The sequence below is a fragment of the Nylanderia fulva genome, unplaced genomic scaffold (assembly GCF_048542155.1).
Source record: "Nylanderia fulva isolate GAGA-0341 unplaced genomic scaffold, ASM4854215v1 Scaffold9, whole genome shotgun sequence".
Taxonomy (NCBI): Eukaryota; Metazoa; Arthropoda; class Insecta; order Hymenoptera; family Formicidae; genus Nylanderia; species Nylanderia fulva.
This window is the reverse complement of record NW_028191026.1, coordinates 4,818,219-4,832,717: the sequence shown is the minus strand read 5'-3', so window position 1 is coordinate 4,832,717 and position 14,499 is coordinate 4,818,219. Positions and strand designations below refer to the sequence as shown.

The window sequence follows — 14,499 nt, the reverse complement described above, 5'->3', positions numbered from 1 at the left end:
ATATATCTCGTTTCACGAAAATTTCTAATTTTTCCCTTTTTTATGACATTCAAAGATAATTATTTTTTTCTGATATATCAATTGTCTATAATTGAAATATCTCGTTTCACGAAAATTTCTAATTTTTCCCTTTTTTTATGACATTCAAAGATAATTATTTTTTTCTGATATATCAATTGTCTATAATTGAAATATCTCGTTTCACGAAAATTTCTAATTTTTCCCTTTTTTTATGACGTTCAAAGATAATTATTTTTTTCTGATATATCAATTGTCTATAATTGATGCAGCGTAATCGGATATTAAAATTTCGATAATTTTTCCTCTGGAGAAATTTATTTAATTCCTCGACCAACCCTTCTGAAACACGAGCTTCACTTAATACGGAATGTGATATATCACATAACTTATTCAGACGTAGGAGGTATATCATTCCTGCGACACGCATAATCGTACTAATTATAGTGATTTAACGTGCGCGTTATTAAACCCGCCTGTTCAAGGAACGGTCTCCTTAATATTAACGCGATAGGAGGCCGTACATCACTGACAAGTCCTGAATCCTTGGAATTCGCTATCAATCTTCTTCTAACGCGAAATATTCCTGCACAAGAATTGCCTTCGCACGATGAATTTTTTATTTTCAGTCATATTTTCAAATCTATATATATCTGCATGACTTTTTAAACCTTATAGCAACTTTCAGCAAATTTATGATGTCAAGTATTTTGATGCATTATATGAACGCAAGAGATACATTTATCAGTTTAAATAATTTTTCAAATCTCTATATTTTTTCTTTTCACTTTAATCTGACATATATATGTAATATTTCTAATTAGTACTTATGATCTTCATTTACATTTATTAATAAAAAATTATATTTTTATTTAAATATATATTTGCTTTATAATCTTATATGTTGATTTATTATAATGAAATGCACGTGTCAGCGATTTGCAATTATATCCCCTCACGATATATTTAATGGCGTTTGTGAACTCGTTAGCAAAAGCTCCGAACCAATTCGATCCGACATTAAGACGAATTAATATCCTTCCCTCTTCGTATACCTTTTAGTTCCGGTCGGAATGTTATCTCGCTTGCTGGACCTTATCTCGTCTACCAGCATCTCCGGCTGCGGTAATAGAACCCGTAAACGCGTCTGACTTAATGTGCGAGTGCGATATTTCTCGAAGCTGCAAGGCGCACGCGAAATGCAGTATGCTGCTTTACTGGTGGCCGGAACCGGAAGCGTCGCAGGAGTACGCGGAAATGCACACGAGCGCAATGTAAAGGTTGCTACAGAGAATCTCGTTTATAAAACCTATAATATAAATGTATATTTAATTTTATTTGCGATAATTATCATATTTTTAAATATATATATTAAATAATATATTTAAATATATAATATATATTTAAAATATGATAATTTATTTAAATATTAAAAATATGATAATTATATGAAATATAAATATATTTAAATATATATTAAATAATACGAATATATTTAAATATATAATTAAATATACTTAATATATATATATATATATATATATATATATATAATATATTAAATTTATTAAATATTTTTAGAAAATCTGATAATTTTTTTCACAAATGAAGGAGAGAAGAAAATAAAAATGAGATATATAAAATTTATTACTATCCTCCTCTATAAATATACCTTAGTTTTTTAGATTTATAGAATTGTTATTTCTCTCCAATTTCATTCTATGCAATATGTATTCCTTATTTCTGCCATTCGTACATCAGAATAATAAAGCGATTGCTCCTCTTTCTCCTCTATTGCTCCCGTTCCCTTTTTATATCCTCTTCGATTTCTACAAAAACGAGCGCCGTGTGTTGATGTTGCTCGAAATTGAGAAAAAAGATCTAGAGAAGCCTGCCGCAGAATTTATTTTTCTTCCCTCTTGAATCCGAATCGGGTACCAATAAAGCGAGATTACGACCGACGAAGATTTATCTCTAGAAGTTATGACAGAACGGAGTTACTCCGCTTCTAATAAACTCTTTTTCCCACCCCAGCTATATCGCGATTATCTCCTATGAAAATAATTTTAATATACTTAATATTCAATTAATACTGTCGATTCTCCGCGATTGATTGCCAATAAATTACTCATAACAGATATTTCAAGAATTGATAGATTTAAACATATATTGAATGATTAAATCAATATTGTAAAAAAAGATCTTTCGATCTAATCAATTAATATATTTTTACATTTGATTATTTAATTTGATTTCATCTTCATTTCTACTATATATTTTTACTGTAATGTATAATTATACATTATAATAAAAATAAAGTAAAAATTCTTAAAATTATTACGATTGTAATTTTAGTTCAATCTTTCGTGTTGCAATATAATAATTTAAAAAATTTTAAATTTATCTCAAGTTTAAAATTAAGTAAAAATTTTGCGTTTTCTCACAAACATCTCGCGTAAATTTGTCTTTACGCACCGACAGAGAACAAGACCGCAATTAGGGGGTTGTTTTTATGTCGGAGTGCGACACCCTGATCTCGGAACATGTAACGCATCCGCTCGTACACGCTCTTTTGGGGTGTGGTGAATTCTTTTTTTTTCTTTCTCTCCGCCTTTTGCATGTACATGACACTGATAAACCACTCGCACTATACCAGGGTCGTTCCGGCGTTAAACGAGCCTCATTCCGTTCGCGGTCGCGAAATTTAGTACCTTGTAGAAAAACCACCGACTTTAGTAACCTTTCCCTTTATCCGTTCGCCCGTAAAAAACAATTGCCCATTTTTCTAGCTTTCACCCATTTTTTTTATTCGACTTGTGTCAATTTTAATAGCTCTTGGAAGTTTAGAAAATCCAAAAGACTATATTTCATATATTTTATATATTTTATATATACTAGAACGATATAAGATTAGTATTATTTTTCCTAATATTAGTTTTTAATGTTAGTTAATTGAAAAAAGGTCACTGCAATAATTCCCTCCCAAATAAGAAAAAAATTTAGTGCTCTGCATTTCAGCATTTATATAATTTTAATTATGTACATAATTTTAATTCGCCAAATTTCAATTATGTACATAATTTTAATTTGCCGAATTTTTATTATGAACATAATGTTATTTCGCCGACTTTCTATTATGCACATAATTTTAATTTTTAATTTTTCATTACATACATAATTTTAATTCTTGAATTTCTATTACTGCACATAATTTTAATTCGCTGTTTTTCTATTATGTAAATAATTGAAATTGTACATATAATACAAATTTGACTAATTAATATAATGTACATAATAAAAATTTGGTCATATAAAATTATAAATATATAATAGAAATTCAAGAATACAAATTATGTACATAACAGAAATTTGGCAAATCAAAATTTAAGACATAATGAAAATTTAAGAATTAAAATTATGTATATAATAAAAATTCAAGAATAAATTCTGTATACAAGAGAGATAAAATTATGTAATCAAAATTCAGCGAATTAAAATTATTTACATAAAAGAAATGCGGCAAATTAAAATGCACATAATAGTAATTCGATTATATAAATATAAAATTATGTTTAACCGTAAACTGTAAAACTGTCAAACGACTTAATTGCGATTTAAGTCGCGAAGCAAACTTCGAGATAATACCTTTTTTAAAGAAAGGATTTTATATATTTTATAACTATTGCTCGAGTGTTATTTTTCTGTGGATTATAATAATTAAAAAGATAAAAAAATAAATTTATATATGTCCATTCTTTTTATTAAAAGCAGAGAAAAATCTCGAAATTACTTGTCACAGTGTATACGAGTATATCATATGATTTATTTAAATTATAAAAATAAATTTTCTTCATATCACGTATATTCAAAATTATTATATATTCAGTTGCAATTTTCTCTACTTTGATAGATCAAGCACGTGGAGAGACGAATATCCTACCATAATATTTCACTACTTCTCATAGAATGTAAAACCGAGTATTGATTTGGACTATCATGATGAATAACATTTGAAAATATTCCCACGTTTCTGCTACGGTTTTTAGAACGAAAAAATTTGCGGAATGCTTTGCAAGCCGCAAAAACCTCAGAGGATCAAAGGCCAGAATTTTTGCAATGACAACTATCGCGATGAATAAACGTTTGACCTAAAAGATTCTCGTTTTCGTTGGAATTTTTTTGCAACAAAAAATATTTTCTCTCTCTCGAATCTCTTTACTTCTACCTCTAATTACGATGATGACGAAAAGAGTTTATCTTTGTGGGTTCAGCAAATCCTTCTTTCATCCAGAGACGAGGAAACGAAAATACGTTTGTTTCTTCGTCGTTGAATGAATGTAGGAGATTCTTCTCGTTAGCTTCTTTCAAAACGAAGGTATACGATGTAATACAAGCTTTTCGTTTCCACCGGAACAATGTAACGAAATTTATTTTTCTCAGTGAGTAATAATCCTGGTCTTTCTCGAACTGATGGTTTGCACGTGATATTCCCCAAACATTCCTTATTCATTGCGATTGTAAGGTTGGTGATTAATTCCCAGCTTCACAATATGCTTAATAAAAGATAATTACAAAGAATATTTGCCGAGTATCCGAGAGAAAAGAAATTACTATACAAAATGTCAAAAAATATTATATTACATATAAAATAATTATATTATCTTTAATAAAAATTTAAATAATTTTTCCATCCAAAAAATGGCAAAAAACTTGTAAAAAGAATTTTGTAATATTCTGGGTTGGGCAGATGTATCCGAGATACGTATTTAAATATGTATTTTATTTAAAAACAGTATTTAAATACCGAATAATGAAGTATTTCAAATTTTGCAATTAATTATTTAATCGAAATATATCTTGTATTGAAATGCATTTATGCAATTATATATATATATATATATATATATATATATATATATATATAATTATATTATATTATATTCATGCTATTATGCATATATAATATAATATATGCTGTTATATGTTTATTTTAATTATTATTATTTTACAAAGTTTGAAGTTCAAATAAATAAACTTATCTTTCAAAGTATTGAAATTAACTTACTTTGATATCATTTTCATATAAAAAAATAATAGTATTTAAAAGTATTTCTAAATGTATTTAAACACAATTAATATTTAAATACACTTCAAAACCAAAGTATTTCAATAATATATATTTAAATATATGTAAAACAGCATCTTGTATCTTATATTTAAATATTGCGTTTCAAAGTATCTGCCCAATCCTGGTAATATTAAAATTGAGGAATAAATATTGCACAGATTTTATGGAACACGCGCGATATATATTGTGTATAATTATATCGCGCAAAGGGTGAAAATTCAGTTCGCAGAGAAACAATAGCATGACGATTAAATTCGCCAGTATGGGAATGCAGGTAATTAACCAAATTTACAGATACCTATATATCTGATTTTTAACCGAGCCTAATTACAAAATTTTAATGAATCCGTCCGAATAATACGGACGATTAAATGAAACACAGAGCGCAGAGAGATGATCAATGATACTCTCTGTTAATCTTGTCAAAGCCATTAAACGCAATTTATCGCTAATTGAACGACGCGGAGCGTTGCCGAACAAAATGATGGAACGCCCTATATATTCGAACTCGCGGGAGAATAAATGAGAAACACTTTTCCCGCGCAAATGCTGTCGCGCGCGGTCACGTGTTTTCGACGAAAAGTCCACTAACACACAATTAAAACTTGGCAGTCAGGAATGTCGGCAATTTTCACTTTGAGTTTTCTCCTACCTTTTTGCGGCCTGTTTCTCTTCTCCGTCGATGTAATCTCTCTCCGGAGGATCTTTTCCTCTCCGTGGAATGCTTTTCGCGAACTCGCGGTTCGCCGAAAGAATTCGCGCGACAATGTCAGGCATCCTCGTATTATATAGCGCGTATACATATGTATACATATATGTTACGTCATATATAGCCCGAATTTTCCCGGCGAAAGGAGACAAAGGGATTCTTTTCGCGTCTTCGCGCGCGACGATCCCGGAGCTTAATTAAAGAGGATTTTAGAGAGCGGAATATGAGACGGAGGAAGTACCGGAAGCTTTTCCCGACTATCTTCGCGGAGCAAAAAGCACACCGAAATTCACATCTCGGATCCGAGGTGAGATTCTCGTACTTGTGTGTGATACTAATATTTATCGGTAAATTTTGAATTTTTGGAAGCAATTTTAGGTACGGGAAAAGATCTTAAAATATATGTAGATCTGACGTCTCTTCTGGCCACATCTCGATATTAATTCAATTTGATATGAGATTTTTAATATAGAATTATTTTAAAAATAGTTACGTCTTTCCTATAATTCCGCTAATAAAAATTATTAAATTAATCAATATTTATTTCAATACTGCCTAATAAATCTGAAACGAATAAATATATATGTATCTGTTTCGAAAAGGATTTTTTTTTAGAAAAAGATCTTAAAATATATGTAGATCTGACGTCTCTTCTGGCCACATCTCGATATTAATTCAATTTGATATGAGATTTTTAATATAGAATTATTTTAAAAATAGTTACGTCTTTCCTATAATTCCGCTAATAAAAATTATTAAATTAATCAATATTTATTTCAATACTGCCTAATAAATTTGAAACGAATAAATATATATGTAACCTGACTGTTTCGAAAAGGATTTTTCTTAGAAAAAGATCTTAAAATATATGTAGATCTGACTTCTCTTCTGGCCACATCTCGATATTAATTCAATTTGATATGAGATTTTTAATATAGAATTATTTTAAAAATAGTTACGTCTTTCCTATAATTCCACTAAAAAAAAATTATTAAATTAATCAATATTTATCTGTTTCGAAAAGAATTTTCTTATATCAAATAAATATTTTGTCACGTCAAATCAATATTACTATTATTAAGCAGTATTGAAATAAATATATTTATTCGAATTCAATAAATTTTTTTCAGTTTACCTATATATTATTTATAAATTCGCATTTTCGAATCGTGTTCTTGTAATTCGAAAAATATATAGTAAAAAATGTAATAATAATTCAATGTTCCCATATACGAGTTTTGCAATATTATTTTTGCAGAAAGCTGTTTCTATGTAGATATCCAAAAATATATACCGTGTCTCGCAATAAATAAAATAGAAAAACCTACTTGTACTCCTCCAGCTCCCACGATGAACAAAAGTTGGACCATGAAGAGAGCTGCCAGAAGATTCATCAAAGTCGTACCTGCCAGGCTCCTCAAATCGGAGAAGAGGCTGCAACATAAATCCATCAACTGATTAGCGAAAAGAAAAGCAAAGAAAAGGATTCGAGAGACGGAGAAATAAGTTTTACACAAAGCTTGTATAAATTGAAGACGACGATTCGCGTTTCACCTCGGGTTACAAAGTGACTTATCACTCGTGAAAAATTACGGTGGTAAGAATAACTGAAGGAGAAAAAAAGAGAGACAGCCGGCGCGTGAAATATATATCGAATCCTTTTGTGCGGATTCAATAACAAAGGGTCATAAATAATCGAACGGTTGCCCGAGAACGTAGCTACATTATTCTCGCTAGGATGATAACGTAATATAAAGGTGAATGTAATACATTATGTTCGCGCGAGAACACTCGTTCATGCAAGAGATATCGCGATATCAAGTCGAATGCTCGGCAACGAATTTCGTAAGAGTTATAAGAGAAATAAGCGTAATAATCGCGGGCATTTTGCCAGCGAAAAGATACTACAATTACATCCATCCTCGTACATTAATCCAAAGAAGCTTAATTAAACGCAATTTAAGCTCGGAAAATTTTCTGGCATATTATGATAGCGTCACGAGGTAGGAAAAATTTGTGTTTTAAATTCAAGTACCTCGAATCTTTTTAAATCTCCAACAATGTGCAATAATAATATGATAATATGTATATTAATGATAATGAATTACAAATTTACGTCGAAATATAAATTGTTGAAAATGAAAAAAAAAAAAAGATCAAATTTTTATTTTCTTTAATTGAACCATTAAATCACGCCAGGTTTATAAAAGAAAATTACATTTTAAGTTTAAGTACTTCGAATCTTTTCAAATTTCTAATAACGTAATAATAATAATAACTTAATAACAATATATTTCGACAATTTAAAATGTCAAAAATAAGAAAAATTAAATCTAAAAGCAATTACAGAAAAATATAAACAAAGTCATTATCGTATATACTATGTAGCATTTTATCAGATTTATATATTTTCCCTACTTAATTAATTGTAATAATAATAATAATAATAATAATGACTATTCAAATGTCAAAAAAAAATAATTAAATCTGAAAGCAATTATAGAAAACTTTAAAAAGAATCATCATCTTACACTCGATGCAGCGTTCTGTCAGATTTATATATGTTCCCTACTTAATTGAATGACGTCAGGTTTATATTTTCATCTTTCTCTCGAGAGCACGTCAAGAATGCGGTTCTAATTAATACAGAAGTTTAAAACCATGTCGCATATATATATTAACGAATTAAAAATTCGCGTCAAAATATAAATTATTGAAAAATAAAAAAATCAGATCTAGAAACAATGACAGAAAAACAGAATCGTATATAAGATATTGTTCTGTCAAATCTTTATTTTCTCCAAATAATTAATTAAATCATTCCAGGTTTATAACAAAATTATATTTTAAATTCAAGTACTTCGAATCTTTTTAAATCTCTAATAACGTAACAATAATAATAATAATGACAATTCAAATGTCAAAAAAAAAAAAATAATTAAATCTGAAAGCAATTACAGAAAACTTTAAAAAGAATCATCATCGTACACTCGATGCAGCGTTCTGTCAGATTTATATATGTTCCCTACTTAATTGATTGACGTCAGGTTTATATTTTCATCTTTCTCTCGAGGGCACGTCAAGAATGCGGTTCTAATTAATACAGAAGTTTAAAACCATGTCGCATATATATATTAACGAATTAAAAATTCGCGTCAAAATATAAATTGTTGAAAAATAAAAAAATCAGATCTAGAAACAATGACAGAAAAACAGAATCGTATATAAGATATTGTTCTGTCAAATCTTTATTTTCTCCAAATAATTAATTAAATCACTCCAGGTTTATAACAAAATTATATTTTANATTCAAGTACTTCGAATCTTTTTAAATCTCTAATAACGTAACAATAATAATAATAATGACAATTCAAATGTCAAAAAAAAAAAAATAATTAAATCTGAAAGCAATTACAGAAAACTTTAAAAAGAATCATCATCGTACACTCGATGCAGCGTTCTGTCAGATTTATATATGTTCCCTACTTAATTAATTGACGTCAGGTTTATATTTTCATCTTTCTCTCGAGGGCACGTCAAGAATGCGGTTCTAATTAATACAGAAGTTTAAAACCATGTCGCTCCTTTATTTATCGCAACCGAGACGCGACGAAAGCCGTGGGCGCTCTTAAATTATGGATTTGCCCTGCATTCCGGTTGCCTACAATTATAAGCATCGCAAACCGTTCGTGCAATCGTCCTCGTGAATATATAAATTTGCCGGTTCCGTGAATAATTCATAAATCGAACGACTTCTCTCTCTCGCAGCGTGACGGCCTTCTCTTCATCGTCCGCATCGAGACGAAGATAAAGGGAACGACCGCGATAGAGGAAAAGTTACACGAGTGAAAGAGCTGTTTCGTTTCCATCTCAAAGATGAGGCAAAGGCGAAACGTCCCGGTCAAAGAACGGCCACCGCGGAAAAATGTGATTAATAATAGAACAAAGGCGAGAATAGGGCGAATTAGTACAAAGATTTAAAATTTGCTTTCCTTTCGAATAAACACTAGAATTTATTTTTAATATAAAAATTTATTAATATAAAATTAATACCAAAAATATATTAAAAATATAAAAAATTAATATACAAATTTATTAATATAAAATTAATAAAAAAATAAAAATAAGATAGCAAAAAAAATTTAAAAACTTATAAAAACAAAAAATTTAATTATGCCCTCTTCAAGAAAAAATTCTGCAGACTCCTATAATAGGAGAAGGATGGTCCAAGTAAGGTAAAAGTGCAAGCAATTTCTAAGCCAGCGTGACAATTCAATATCTCGGAAAATATTGAGAAAAAAGAAGAGAGGAAAAAGAAGGGACATACATTTCAAGAGAAAAAGTTGTAAGCTTCCTAAAGAGATCTCCTTGAAAAGAATCGGGATCATTTCGATATTGATTCCGCGAGATTTGTTATAAATGCGTGAACTCCGTACAATTATATATATCGATTTGAAAGCTCCATTAAACATAAATGCTATGATTTTACGAAAATTGTACAATTACGCGAATGACTGCGTACTCATTAATTATTATATATATCCCATGCAATTTTTAGTCACAAGTTCGATCGCGAGAGCAAGTTTAATGAATCAATATTAATTAGTTCTATAATAACGCTTGATTAATATTTTTATCGAAAATAAACTCGCATGTAAATTATCTAATAGCTAGCAGGATTTATCAATCCTATTGTATGCATTGTATATTGTAGATATGTACATATATAACATTATTTAATATATATTATATGTCAATATATTACATATACACACAGTTGAAAAATTTCTGTTAAATTTAACAAATATCACATGTCCCAAACGGTCTACAGAAATTTTTCTATTAATTTAACATAATATGAATATGTTAAATGCAGGCAAATATTGTGTTAATATTTTAACACAAAATAAATGCAAAACATCAAATAATTTTATAAATAAATTTTATGTAAAATTAACATACTTCTAATGTGTAAATTTAACAGATCAATCTTGTCACTAATAAAACAGAACAGTCATATTTATTGTGTAAAATTAAAAATAGATGCACGTTGTGTTATTTTTACATATTTTAACAGTTGTTTTAATAATTTAACATTCAAGTTCAATTACCAGAACAATAATATGTTAAATTAACACATAAACGTGTTAAATATCTAACAAAAATTTTAACGGAGACAGTTTTTAACAAGAAAAATTTTTCTACTGTGTGTATATATATATACATATACATGTATGTAAATACACTATCGCTCAAAAGTAATTTTTTTGTTTGATATTTTAGAATGTAGCGAATATAGATTTGCGTCAGTTATCTGCTGCCATTTGAACAGACAACATCTTTCAACGCATATTTTGCAAAAATAGTTTTCTGTTTTTTTTTCTTTCACGTGATATTAAAATGGTCAAAAAAAAAAAAAAGAAATTATCTGAAGAGAAGAGAGGTATAATTGTCGGACTTCATAAGACCGAAAAGAGTAATAGACAAATTTTATAGTCATTTATAGTCATTAATTATAGTCATTAATTTATAGTCATTTATTTATAGTCATTTCCACAATTCAGTAATATAGTCATTTAAACAAAATCTAGGTGGGCAAATACTTTTGAGCAGTAATGTGTATATATATATATATATATATATATATATGTATTGTTAACATAGGGAAAATGTATGAATCAGTTAGCGCATCCGTTTTTTTTTTTTTTTTTTTTTTTTTTTAAATATACAGCGATAGAAGGTAACACATAAATTTGCATTAATATGACGAGGAATGTACAGATCTCGCGAATTTGTTTGATTTATTCGCCATTTGCATGGAATCGATATTCCGCTTATGCGAGGAAACATCGGTATGCATTTTTCTAGGTCATCTGATAGAAGCTAGGGGCAAGAAACCATTGTGAGTATGCGTGTGGTATTTGTGTGCATGTGTGTGTTTCTAGTACATCGCAATGAAAGAATAACCTCTCCACGCGCGATCCGTTCTTTCTTTATTAAAATTCCTTAACCGTGGGAAGTTGGATCCGTGGAATTCATATTGAAATCACGGTCTTCGAATCTGTCGTTTTCGCGGCTTCGTATCGCAATTGTTCGCTCGTATTTTTCCACGTGACATTTATACGTGCAAGCCAGCGACGGTGAATAAAAAAATAAATAACACAATATAAACAACTAATAATTAATAAATAAAATAAAAATAACTAATAACAAACTCAATAAAAAATGATACAGTTATATCGTAGATTTTTAAAAGATTGATAAAAAATATAATAAAATATGTATATCAAAAAATATATTAAAAGAGCTAGCGATGATAAATAAATAAAAAAGAATACGAAACAATATGAACAACGAGAACAACTAATAATTCACAATTGAATGAAAATAACTAATAACAAACTCAATAAATGATACAGTTATATTGCAGGTTTGAAAAAATATGAAAAAAATATATTTAAAAATATAATAAATTAAGACAAAGATGTAACATCAATTACGCTATATATTAGTTATAAAATGAATAAAATTAAATTCGTGCTCTAATGCGTTCGTTGAAAATAAATTAAGAACGGGAGCATTAATAGTCCATTTATCACTAATCATATTTAGTATTATGATATGTTTAATGTTACAATTATATACACGATTGAATGAATTTAATAACATGGGAATATAATATCAATGAGATATCGCAAATTTACTCGAGGCGGTTAAAAACGTAATGATCCGTTTCTAGGCGACCTTTCGCGAATGTCAGGCACTTTTTTGTCCCTCTGCGTCCGGCATTGAAAGTTTTATCGTTATATGAATTATTCAGAAGGTGGACGTCGAAACGAGAGATCGCGCGTAGAATTCTCTATAGGAAACAGCCGAAAACTCATCTCTCTGGATTTCTGTCCCAGACCTTATAACCGCTCGTTTTTTTCTCCTCCAACGAGAGTGATCTCACTAAATTTGATTATCTCACAGCGAGTTTCTTTGTATATTAATTATCCGATTAAGGCTCCATTTATCTTATTCCCTATCAATCGCAAATCTAATTTTAAAGTTTAGAAGAAATTACGTTCCGAGCAAAATGTCATTTGGATTATCAACATTCGCGAAATGACAGTTCCTCTCAAGTTTGTATTCATTTTAACTTCTTTATTTTAGTTTTATTTAAATAATCTCGTGTATTAAATAAAATACGCGTGTGCATTAAATAAATGTAACTATTAATTTTTATTTTTATTAATGTACGTGAATAATTCCACGAGTAAAAATTTTACGTGCAAAAAATTAAAATGAAGTAAAATTTGGCCATCAATTCTTTTTACTGCGTGTATTTTTCAATTTCTTGTCTGAGCGAATTTAACGAGAGATGCAAATTATATTTTTCGGTTTTAAATTATATGCGAATATATATATTATCGGTTTTTATTTTAAGTCACACGTCTGTTTAAATGCACAATCTTTTCCCCATCGAAATACGAGAATATGACATTCCGAGATTTATTGTAATAAAGCGACCTGACGTATAATTTGTGTTTTCTTATCAAAAACAGTCCTCGTTAAAATTTTTGTGTCAAATATTTAACACATTCATTAATGTGTTAATTTAACGCATTGCTGTTGTATTAATTGAACTTAAATGTTAAACTTAGAAAACTTGACTTCGACGTAACTAGCAAATTTTATTTAATTATTTCACTGTGAAATTATTTCACTGTGAAATAATTAAATAAAATTTGCTAGTTACGTCGAAGTCAAGTTTTCTCAGCTTATTTTCACCACTAGCGACCAATATTAATTTTGATTAATATTAATTTTAATTGATCGTATTAAATGTTAAATAATTAAAATAACTGAAAAAAGATGTAAAAATAACATTATCAGTAACAAGATTTATTTGTTAAAGTTTACAGAAAAAAATATTGATTTTTCATTAGTGGAAATGAGAAAATCTAAAATTAACATATTGATAGTTAATTTTTATATTAAAACTGTGTTAATTTTACACAAAATTTATTTTAAATTACTTAAAGTTTTGCATTTATTTTGTGTTAAAATATTAACACAGTATACTTGTGTCTTCATTTAACATATATCCGTATTATGTTAAATTAACACAAAAAATTCTGTGAGACATCTGTTAAATTTAATACAAATTTCTCAACTGCGAAACCATAAAAGAATACCTTTTACATTACAATAGTGTGCAAATAGATATTTTTCTTCCGGGGAAAATTGATCGCACAATTTTGTAGAAAAGTTTTCTCAAGAAATAATATATTATTTAAATTTATTTTATTTTTAAATTTGAGACATGTGAGATATCTATTAAATTTGACAGAAATTTTTTAACAGCGTAGGCATGAAGATGTTTAAAGAATGTCGCGAATTTTGTATAAAAGTGTTTTCTTCAAGAAATATATTATTTAAATTTATTTTATTTTTAAATTTGAGACATGTGAGATATCTATTAAATTTGACAGAAATTTTTTAACAGCATAGGCATGAGAATGTTTAAAGAATGTCGCGAATTTTGTAGAAAAGAGTTTTCTTCAAGAAATATATTATTTAAATTTATTTTATTTTTAAATTTGAGACATGTGAGATATCTATTAAATTTGACAGAAATTTTTTAACAGCATAGGCATGA

General features: G+C 28.4%; 1 protein-coding gene across 1 annotated transcript in view; it reads right to left on the bottom strand.

Annotated features, from left to right (window-relative positions):
* The window catches only part of LOC114929988 (adhesion G protein-coupled receptor E3), a 112,467-nt gene that overhangs the window by 41,231 nt on the left and 56,737 nt on the right, over positions 1-14,499 (bottom strand). Inside the window, exon 4 of the mRNA XM_029301722.2 lies at positions 7,184-7,289. Coding sequence (XP_029157555.1) covers positions 7,184-7,289 — 106 coding nt within the window. The remainder of the gene's footprint in view (positions 1-7,183; positions 7,290-14,499) is intronic.